Below are 11,765 nucleotides of genomic sequence, written 5' to 3'. Positions count from 1 at the left end.
TCCTTTCATAGTCTCTTTCTTCCATCTTACTTTCAACCCTCTCCTAACAGTTTTTTCATAGTGCAACTGCGAGGTTTTCCTCCTGTTACACCTTTTAACTGTCTCCTCAACTTCCCTCTCAACTCTGAATAACCTCACAGGTCCCAGCACTTGGCCTTTGGCATAAATTTTTTATTCCATTTCATTCCATTCCAAGTAATCCTTTTTACTAGAATGAGACGAGTTAGGTAAAAATGTTAAATTAGTTTATGTAAAGTCAGTAGAGCCATAAAGCTGTCAAAAGGAGACTGCTTAACAAGACCTCATTTACAAGACTGGCAACTTCATCAAGAGGATTAGTTTATAACCTTCCAGACTTATTTTATAGTGTTTGTTTGGAAAATAATAATGACTAAATAAAAAAGAACTAAAGCAATAGAAAGGTGTTTAACAACATCATGGAAATGTCCGTAGAAATAGAAAGTTAAAAAACTTGCGTATTTTCCTAAGGATTAGATTGGGTATGTATTACATCACTCTCCGGCAACACTTTTTAGTAGAGAATTATTATTATTATTTATTATTATTATTATTATTATTATTATTATTATTATTATTATTATTATTCAAAAGATGTAGTCTATTCATTTGGAACAATCCCACTGGGGCCATTACTTGAAATTCAAGCTTCAAAAAAAGCATTTATGAAGATAGTATAGCTACATACGCTTCATATTTTTGAAACTGCATATATATATCATTTCTCGCAGGTCCCAGCGGGCTCTAAACCTAGGCGTGAGATACAGCAAGGCAATAGAGTCGGGTCTCCTGAGAGTCCTGCAACCTCCAGCCGCTCTGTATCCCAGCATTGACTTCACAGCCATCAGGAGAACCTACAACGATCCCGTGTCCCGGGTCCAGTGGAGAACAAAGCAGGTGGGTCACCTGTTTAATTTGATGCTGAGAGGCTTCCATGAGGATGTTTCTTTGGTGTCGACAAACTGGTTGGTTGTTGATTTAGATTAAGCAGGTCTTGTTTCAGCCCTGTCCCTAGGCCTAAACGTGGGCTAGTTGATTTGATACTTAGATGAGAACATTTTTAAGTAAGAATAAATAATCACTGGTAGTATTTTTCATGGATAAAAAGGCGGTGTTTAGGAGATGGTAAAATACGAAGAAAGTAATATGAATGCTGTGATAGTTTACAATACATTGTAAACACATTGTATAGAGGGCAGTATTAGCCATTATTTATTTCACATTTTCTTTCTTGTGATACCAAGTGCCTTTGAAATCCTTCAGATTTTTGTAGTCTGATAAAACTGGATTTTAGAAGCAATTTCTCACCACCAAGTGTGTGATCAGAGATATTTTTTAATATTGTACCTGATGTCCAAGTCCAGGAATTAAGAATTTGTTTTAAATTCTCAAGGAATTTTTGTTTTATTTTCATTATCAGAATTTCCTTCATGCTTTCCCTAGGTGCTGGACTTTGCTTTTCTCTTCTGGTACGTGTGGACTCGCCAGCCCTCCACCTACTACTTGGTTTTGGAGGATGATGTCTTAAGTGCCAAACATTTTGTGACAGCCATCAAGGATTTTGTAACCCTGCATAAAAGCCATCACTGGATTTCTCTCCAGGTACTGAATTCTCTCTCTCTCTCTCTCTCTCTCTCTCTCTCTCTCTCTCTCTCTCTCTCTCTCTCAACACACACACACACACACACACATGGAAACACCATGAAGAATGAAATATTAATTACCTTGTACTACAGCAAATAAAATACGTATTCACTAACATGTATCATAACAGCTGTTGTATTTTTCTCATATACTTCCATTAATCTTCTATCCACCTAACATCATAATTGTAGTAGAGCTGTAGTCTTGTCATTTTGTTTTATTATATTTTTTCCAGGTGCTATTTAAAATAAGCTACCACCTGGAGGTATTTTATGCTCATCTAATACTAATGGAATAGTGTAAAGTTTTGTTTTAAGCCATTCAAGATTACTTTATATTTTTTATGATGACTCTCGATTAGTTATTACATTATGTGCTGGGTGTAACACGAGTTTATGCAGATATTTCGAGAAATGAAAGAAAAAGTCATTCTAAGCAAAAAATGTTCTATAAACAGAGGCATTTCAAGGTGTCGTTTGTGGTGGGATGAATTTTCAAAATATTTATTATCATTAAATGACCAAGTAAAATGGCGCTCATGGGATGTCGGAGTAGTCACGGATAGCGGGAGGCGAATGGAGTGGACTTCTCTTGTTACTCTATACAGCTTTGCTTTTCCACCAAGAGGATGCCAGGTTACAAGTGCCAGATTTCTTATTCATTTTGTGAGCAAGAAACTGGAGACAATGCATTACCGTTCCAGTAATGTGGAATATGCTGGTATGAGGTTTATTTATGGGTCATGCAACATTGAACTCCACTGTTATAATAAAAGGAAATCGGCAATTAGGCCGAAGTGAATAAAATACTTCCAAATTAAATGTACGTCTCTTTATTTACTCAACAAAGGAAAATATGCATGTACCATAGAAACTTTCTCCATCTCCATCAATGGTATTCACTAGACTCCGATAAAGAACAGAAAAGCAAGCTGAGTGGAACCTCCCCTACATCAAAGATAGGCCTATTCATTACACACCGATCAAAGATTTGAAACATAATATCAAAATCCTCTCTTTCTCCATCAAAGAGTATTCATTGCACACCAGTTGAAGGAAAAAAACATTCCCAAGAAAATGCTTTCGTCTCCGTCAGATGACAAAGATTTTCTTGATACATAAACCAAATCATTAAAAAATTACGAAGTCTGCTCACAGGTTATTTACTAATTAAAGGGACTGTAATGTTACATTTTTCAAAAAAAAAAGTCATAATGAAAAGACTATCAATCCAGTTGCTTAATGCACTACATAAACCCTTCCCCCTTCATATCCCTGACCACTTAGACATTGCGTACACCATCTTGGCCAAGAGCAGTGTTAAGGAAAACCGGTTATTTAAAAAATCCTCCTCACCGGTAAATGAAGTCTTAAAATGTATATGTTTATAGAACGTTTTGTACTTAGAATGACTTTTCTTTCATTTATCGAAATATTTGCTTAAACTCATGTTAAACCCTGTATATCAAAGAGCAGTACAGCCCTGTAAATATTTAGAACAACAGTAAAGTGCTAGGAGGCTGGAAAGTTATGTACATTGAAAGGTTATGTAAAAAATATAATCTTTTGTGATAAGGACTGAATTGCAGGATGAACAGTGCTTTAAAAAGTTGATTGCATTTATAAATATAAATTTATTGTTAGCAAAACATCAAGGTAAAAGAATCCAACTTGTTGGGGTCTTTTTAACATCTTCAAAAATTTTAGCCTCAGTTTGAAGGGAACATCAAGTTAAAAATGTAAACATTCCAATTTGCAGTTAGCAGGGTTCCTGGGTATTGGCCAGCTGGTACGCAGCAGCGATCTAGACCGTCTGGTGTCTTTTCTTCTTTTGTTTTACCGGGAGCACCCAGTGGATGTCCTCATTAACCACTGGATTTCCCTCATGGCTCCTGAGAAACCTCCTAAAGACAGACCAACCAGGAGAGTTCCAGGACTCTTCCAGCACATTGGCGTCCATTCCACTTTAGCCAATAAAACCCAGTCTCTAAAAGATAATACATTCAGGTGAGTGATGTCTTGTTTTGTATTTTTGTTAGTATTGCTCCTAGTTCTGTGTATTATACTAATTAGTATTGCTTCTAGTTATGTGTATTATACTAATTATATAGGTAATTGTTTGTGGCTGTCACTATGATGATATAGATGAAGAATTTATCATCACACTTCAACTACCATAAGTTCATCTGGTACCTGTAGTGTGGAAATGTGATTTTTGAGAGTTAATTAATAATTTTTTAATATAATTACCACACAATTGTAAAAGATTTCATATGGGGTACTAATTATAAGTTTTTCATGAAACAAAAGACATCATGTGTTGCATGTAACAGCTGACTAATAAAAGAGCTTCCGTTTTTAACATGATGTAAAACACACTGCATTTGTAAAAAGTAATCTGCATGGATAATAGCATTTAGTAGCATGCAACTTGTTTCTCTTACTAAATATATTGTAAGTTTAAAATGTAGAACTACTTTGAAGTAATATGTTGTATTTCTAATTAATTTGTGTGTGTAAATATTTACCATTGAGTTCATAGTTAGTGCTTTACAAAATCTATTAGTTTGTATCTGAATAGAGCATGTACTTTTGAATGATTGGTTGAGCTCTCCTATGCATGCTTCCTGTTATTCATATCTTGTATAGCGTTGTGGAATATGACCACAAATACGACTACAAAAACCCCTAAACTTGCTGATTTTTGTGAAACCTAATTTCCCTAGGAGCCATATATAGAGTATTGCTAATCCTAGGTAGACATTCATGCCGTATTACCCATACGTACACAGAAGTACTTGAGCTAATTCCAGATGGGGCATAGATGATATTTTGTACTGCTTGCAGGAATCTGAAGTTATTCACTGTGCAACTAGCAACTGAAATGTAATCATTTGAGATATACATCCATGGTCTTTATAAACTTCAAAATTTAATTTTTGCAGAACTGTTCAGCTTCATATATTTTTTAAGTTATTTCAAATGCAGTTTCAGCTAACATGAACTCTCTTAAAACAGGAGTGCAAATTAATTATTATTTCTTTGGTGTTAATGGTGTCCTCTAGTATGAAGTACCCCACCAAAAGTAAAGAAATGGTTCAAGTAAAATAAAGGGCTAAATTTTATGTGCAATGTGCATTGAAAATAAGTAAATAATAAATAAATAACCAAACAGAGCCAGCATAAATATAGTTTGGAAATGCAATTTTAATTACGCCATGAAACTGATTATCAAGAAAAACTGGTTATGGCCACAGTATAAGGTTTGAGAACTAGATTTGGCATCTAAAATGACCCAGAAACTACAGTTGAATATCACCAGTTCTTCAGCCAGTTAAGGAAAACGGAACTGAAAATATGGAGTGTTGAGCACTGTCACCCACTACCTTTCCTCAGAACTTAAAGGAACTGCATGCCCAATATTTATGGAACTTTCCCCATCACCGGTGTACTAACAAAAATAACATTAATTCTCATGTTATTTCATTATTTGTAGTTATGCTTTGCATTTCACTTGTATTATTGCGTTTACTGCATGTTGGCATGTTGTTCATATTTTTATTTTTTTATTATTTCTAGGGAAGATGCTGCTGATTTTCTGTTTGTAGATACTATTGACCGTGGAGTGAAGCAAGCAGCAAAACATCGTCGATTACCATTGTTCCATAATTTTTTAAGAAAACAATTAAGATAGCATATTACATCTTAGTTCTTTTGCCATACATATACATAATTGTATTGCATGATAAATTTTGTAGGGAAGCACATTGCACTGATGATCATCCATAACAAAATTCATTGCTAATTTACTTTTATGTACATGACTGTATATTTCATAACATGCGACTTGTGTAATAAAAACTTGCATGTAATATTGCATGCAACATTTCTTCAAATGACTTTTATTATAAACACCCATCTTAAAACTGAATGGCTCTTTGTATATCATTAATTCATTTGCCTTTTTTCCTTACTAATGTCTTGAATAATCCTTGTCATTACTAATATTGAGCTTTTGTTATATTATTGCATGAGAATCTTTAAGTAGTAGTAATAGACTCTTTACCAAGGTAAGTTTAAACTTTTTTGTTCTTTCTCTACAGTAGTAGAAGTTTTGTAGACAGTTTTCTTATACTTTTGGAAGTTGCTTTCAGATGAAAGTTAATTTTTCTCAAAGTTCTTTAAGAAAATTGCGTCAGTCAACAGGACAAATGTTTTTAATACCTTAACTGGAATGATTTGATATTTGGAAAGTATAATAGTCTTTTTTTTTCTTTAAATATTTTTCAGGTCAATTTAATATTTACTGTTAATTTAACTTTTACATTAGTCTGCTTTTCCTGGCACTTTTATACCTTATTTTCATCCACTGTTGTTTAATTTAGTGTTTGAATATCATAAAAGATTTCCATTCAAGTATTTTACAGTACTAATGTATTAAGTGATTCGAACTGTATAAGTTTTGTTTATCACATTCTGTTTATTTGATATTACAGGGTATGTGTAATACCCATCTCAAGCTTACTGAAGAGAAGCCATACTGTGCATGCATCTGAAAATTCACAAGTACAGTATTAGCTACATTTTTTGACTACTTTGAATGACCAGTAACACTTGCTTTTCAGTCTGGTCAAGAGAAGATTTTCCCACGTGAACCCAACTGCAGACGTGGTCACCACGATACGACAGTACAAGGCCTACTTAGCAGAGCACGCTTACTCTTCAGCCCCGGGCATGTTTTGGGGAATACCCAAACCAGGCGACACATTCGATATCCTTTTTCCCGAGCCCCTGAGAGTCTCGAGGGTGGTGGTGCTCACTGGGGCAGCCATAAACAAAAAGGTAAATGCAGATGTCTCCAGGTATATAAGGAAGGAAAGGGTAAGCATGAATTCTGAATTTACTTTTGAGAAATTGTATTTGGTAAAAATTTAAAGCCATATCAAATATGAGATTTGTTGACAAGTTAGACTTGTAATGTAATAAATTCCCAGTTTTATCCTTGAATCTATTAAATATTTGACATATTAGAATGAATTTGAGGAAAGATGTAAATGGCATTATTCTAAGGCTAACCAAGTTTAATAATGTTTTACAAAGATATTACAACCTTTCTACCTTCCTTCGAGTAATGTTGCTTGATCTGCAGAGCTCTGAAACAAGGAATTATATTAAAACCTTTCCCTCCAACAAATACAGTAGTAACAGTTGCCGTTGACAGATCACTTTGTTCATTTGACCTATGAAAGATATTTTAACTGAGTTAACAGTCTTATTGAAGGCAGTATCATAATTATTATAAATGTAGTTTGTAGTCTTCTAATATTATAAAATAGATATACATGTTAACATTTAATCTGTGAAAATCAGAAACATGCTTAGCAGATGCTTCTTGCCAGTTAGCTGCCCCTAAGATTCTGTCTGTCTTAGCCTGCAAGGGTTCATTCCTATTTTTAATTTCTGCATTCAAGTGTTCATTGCACCTTCCAGAATGGCTTACGTTTTTATCCTGCTTGTGAATGATTTTTTTGTGTGCCAATCATAAATTTGCTTCATTGAAAATTTTATAGAATTTATATCAGATGCTGTTTTATGTCCATTCACTCCCATGTGTCTTTTATTATGTATATTAGGAATGCATCGTTACTGATAGGGATAGGTGTCGTTAATGGAGTTTCTTATAGTTTTTTTCCTCTTAAAAAGTAACTTTTGTTTTATTTCACATTCATTATTTCAAGTAGAGTGACATGAATGTCAGTGAGACTGTTCCAGCAAACCACTCAGGCACTTTGCATTCCATAGCCAAAAACTGACCTGTCTGTCTGGTCCTCTTTGTGTCTGTACATCTGATAAGATTAAAGTTTCATGGAACACTATGATTTGGATTTCTTCTCATTTAAATAATGATTTCAAATATATCCAGTGTATGGTTATTCAGTATTTTATGCGGAGGATGTAGGGTCAAGAGTAGGGTCATAGATTTTGAGCCATACAGCATAGAGACTTCACAGTTGGTATTTAAACTCCTTAAATGAAGCAGGTAGGTGGTGTAGGGTAATGGTGATACAGGTCAAAGATCTACAGTGATTGTAATTTTCCAGGCATTAGCAGCACATTACATGTGTCAGAAAATTGCCATACTTTGTCCTGCCTTTTAAGGATTCAAGTACCAATCCTTGAATTTAAATCAGCCTAACTTCACTGAAAAATTGTAGTAAAACATTTTTATTTTTTTATCAAAATGCTGCATTTTTAAAGCTGGCATGCAGTCTTTATTCCTGCTCCAGTTTTTCAGCCCTCATTTAAGAATGAACCCTTCATGTAATTCCTAGAATAGTGTATACATTTTACCCAGTGTTTTGTTGAACCTAACAATAATAAAATAAGTAATTTATTGAGCATTTCTATCATGAATCTTTCAAGAACTGAGTTACTAATTACAGACAGTGCAGTTTGAGTAAAGTCGTTAATAAGAAGGCCAATTTAGGTTATAAATGGCACAGAAATAGCACGTCACAGTTGAGCGAATCTTCACTTATAATTTCTTTTGTAGCTTTTAGCTAGTGTGTGTAATGGCAAGAAATGTTTAGTGCCAAACACATGGCCTTGATTGTCTGTTTGTGAATTGCTTTATTACCTGCTCATATAACTCAGACAGATTTATTACATAATGCCATTTGCCCATACATTTTTTCCATGTTTTGCTTGCACTGGATGAAATATGCATTTAGCCTACATATCCTTACATTATGGATATCTAAAGAAACTTTTATCCAAATCTATCTAGATAAGATCTTACAGTGTACATATATAGGTGTAGTATTGGAAATTTGATATTTGTGAGATTGATAGCTGGTAAGAGGCACTTGCTAAGCATATTACTCATGATTCATTATTTTTTATTATATTATGAGGATTCAACACGTCATAAGTGCAAGGCTGACAATGAAAGCTACCTCTCACCTTACCTCCTGGTGTCATATTCTGGAAGTAGAGTAGGATAATATGTTCCAGGAAAAAAAATGTAGGGATCCCTTCAAAACATCTCACAGGGCTTGCTACCCTTCTTTTATATCGGTATTCTGTGTTTTCCCCCCTCTCTCAAATTTATGTATTTCAAGTATCTTTCTCACCTCCTCTGAGATTCTGACATGTTTAAATTCTCTTGCTGTCTCTTGGGCTTAAATACCCTATTTCTGTTAATCCATTGGAATCTCACATTTTCCCCTTTCATTATAATCAGTAGTTCCATCACCCTCCCCAGTACATCAGATGGAAGAAAGTTCACTTCGTAAGTTTTGCAATAGCTCAGTCAACTTCATCTTGGAGAACAGTCAAGTCAAGGTACAGGTGCATATTTTTTAGATAAAATTCTCTGGCAGTTCTGCACCATAGATCTTAAATATATTAGCTTATGCCATCAGTCAGTAGTCCATTAGCTGGAAACTACTTGGCACTCCTTGGATACAGAGACTTAACATCTTGTTTACAATTTATGGGAGTGTTCTGGAACTAGCCATTTTTACAGCCAAATTCTTCTTTTTTGTTCTGGCCAGCATCATCTTCAGTTCTTTGTCCTTTGATTTTCATATTTTGAGATGTAATATTTTTTGTAGTTTTACAAAATGTATATTTTCGTTTTTTTGTATATAAAGGTCCTGGCTTACCTAGATAAATGTCTGGTTTTAAGTAAATCCCAAAACCAGAAAGTAAGAAACTATACAAGGGCTTCAGAAGAAGCCTGGTTTCCAAATAAACCTGAAAACTAAGCATTTGGTTGAAAAATCATAATAGATGCAGTTGTTAACGCTGAGAAAAAGTGGTGGCAGTAGCACTATGCCATTTGTAACTAGGTCGTCTCATTTGGAGAGGCAAAAGTTGTACAGCGAGATGTTAGATTTGTTTTAATTATTTTTGGGCTTCATATTACAATATTACTGTCATGATTTTTCCTTTCATCAGAAAATGTCTGTAACTTAACACTTCTGTTTGTTCAGAGTGTATCAGAAAAATAAAACATTAGAATAAAAGCTATTTACAGATTCTGTTTTCTGGTCCAGTTCTTGTCTAGCAAAGAAGTAATGTGAAGAAGTGAAACTCTCTTTCATCATGTTTTTGGGGAAATGAAAAATATGTGGGTGTAAAATATGGCTATGCTTCAACTCGGCCTAAGGGAAACTTGAAAAAATATATCAAGTTATACTTCTAATAGTCTTTTATTCTTCAGGATATAGTGAAAATATCTTCTACATCCAAGATGCTGGGTAGCATCCTAAAAAATAATGGCCGGCTGTTAGTGTAGGCTGTTATTTTTTATCTAAGGTGGAAGTTTGCCAGAAATATTGTCTCTAGAAGAGTAAAGTGCCTAGATCTATACTTGCTTCCCCCTTGAGAGCAGACTGACCAGCTGTGCCAGAAATCCTCAAAAACCCTCTTTATTTGCTATAAGTGTATGAGACATACTTTGCTGTGGATGCATCTTTTTTTTTTTTTTTTTTTTCAAAATCACTAGGATAGATTTTTATCATTCTGATGAATGAGAAAAAAACAGTTTGCCAGCGAAAGTTACAGTAGAAGTTAGCTCCATTTTATTTTTTTTAATTAAAGAACTGACAGGCTTAATAGGCAAAGATGATAATCAAATTGTTAAATCTCCAGTAGTCAATGTTAATGAAATAGTTTTACTTTTGGACTCTTATATACTTTCCTAATCCCAGTCATATTCAATGTTAATACTTAATTTTCTTAATTTTTAGCATGATTATAAGTAATACTGATTAATGAAGGTTTTCTGTTCCTCAGATTCGAGATCGACTCTTGTTTGGAAGCTTAGAAGTATCTCCCAAGTTTTTGAAAATGGAGAACCCAAAGAAAGCTTCCTGCAAGGGATTCACTTCTGTCCAGGACTTCAAGAATGGAGAAATGGACATGAAACATTTGCGTCAGCTGTTTCCTATGGGCATCCAGTGTATCCGAATTTCAATCGGACCAAAACAAAAATCATGGATTGCCATCACAGAAGTGGCTGTCTTTACTGAAGATGATCCATCAGTTGAAGGATTAACCCTCCCTATATCTAAAGCTGATTCTACAGGTTAAAGATGATCAACAGAGTAACTGAATGGTTCATCTCTAGTCTTTATTTCTCAATGTTTTAGAGAATAACAGTGGACCACAATGTCAGTGATGACACTAACAGTGGAAAATCGTTTAAACTTTTAGTCACTGAAAAAATTAAGGCTAAGCATTCAAAGTGCGCTGAAAGATAACTGTATCATTAACATTTGTCCAGCACTAGTATCAAATGCAATTTTTTTCAGAGCAATTGCACAAAGAAATTCAATGGTGGGAATATTTATTTTGAAGAAACTAATATTGATGTAAGCTGTTGTCATCTTAAATTTTACATGTCAGCAGAATACAGTAAAGTAACTCATAATTAGTTTTGCATAAAGGGAGCATAATGTATGAGAAACACATAAGATTCATATTTCAAACTTTTGGCTGGACAATAAACACACATTTCCTGTAAGGCAAGTCACAGAAAAGTTGCATGAGTTTACACAAACTTGCAAATTTGTAAGGTTTTACATTTATTTTTACTACTGGTTTTCTCTCATACAGGAGTCCATAAATAAAAGGAAGTTAAAAGTGTGATCTTGTATTAACATTGGTTTGCAGTGGTTTGGAGAATGGCTTTATTCATTTTGCAGCTCATGCTGCACCATTAAGAAAACCAAGAAGTTATACAATGGTGTTTATTCATGCAGCTCATGCTGCACCATTAAGAAAACCAAGAAGTTATACAATGGTGTTTATTCATGGCAGTTATATGTCAGATACTGAATCGTAAGTACTGTATAGGTGTATTACTTGTCTGATGAAGAAAATTTTAATATTTTTCAGATGATTGTCTTTAATATGCTATATATACTCCTGTGTACTTTGGACAGATGCTTTAAGATGCACTGAGTTTTTTGAGATAATATGTTGTAGCACATACCTAAACCATATGTAGTGTCAGAGGTAAATTGATGATGATGAGGGCTGTCAAGCACTAAGTACACTAATGCTTTATGATGTTGGATTAGTCATATTCAGAAT

The 11,765-nt window shown here is 34.2% G+C and overlaps 1 protein-coding gene across 1 annotated transcript in view; it reads left to right on the top strand.

Annotated features, from left to right (window-relative positions):
- LOC135223038 (alpha-1,6-mannosyl-glycoprotein 4-beta-N-acetylglucosaminyltransferase-like) overlaps window positions 1-11,422 on the top strand; it is a 25,333-nt gene extending 13,911 nt beyond the window's left edge. The window contains exons 4-8 of the mRNA XM_064261546.1: window positions 750-915; window positions 1,462-1,620; window positions 3,421-3,668; window positions 6,287-6,503; window positions 10,464-11,422. Of these exons, the coding sequence (XP_064117616.1) occupies window positions 750-915; window positions 1,462-1,620; window positions 3,421-3,668; window positions 6,287-6,503; window positions 10,464-10,760 (1,087 nt within the window). The 3' untranslated portion in view covers window positions 10,761-11,422. The remainder of the gene's footprint in view (window positions 1-749; window positions 916-1,461; window positions 1,621-3,420; window positions 3,669-6,286; window positions 6,504-10,463) is intronic.
- The last annotated feature ends 343 nt before the right edge of the window (window positions 11,423-11,765 follow it).

The sequence above is a fragment of the Macrobrachium nipponense genome, chromosome 8, assembly GCF_015104395.2.
Source record: "Macrobrachium nipponense isolate FS-2020 chromosome 8, ASM1510439v2, whole genome shotgun sequence".
NCBI classification, from domain to species: domain Eukaryota; kingdom Metazoa; phylum Arthropoda; class Malacostraca; order Decapoda; family Palaemonidae; genus Macrobrachium; species Macrobrachium nipponense.
Note: the sequence above shows the minus strand (reverse complement) of the source record. Positions and strands in the feature narration are given on the sequence as shown.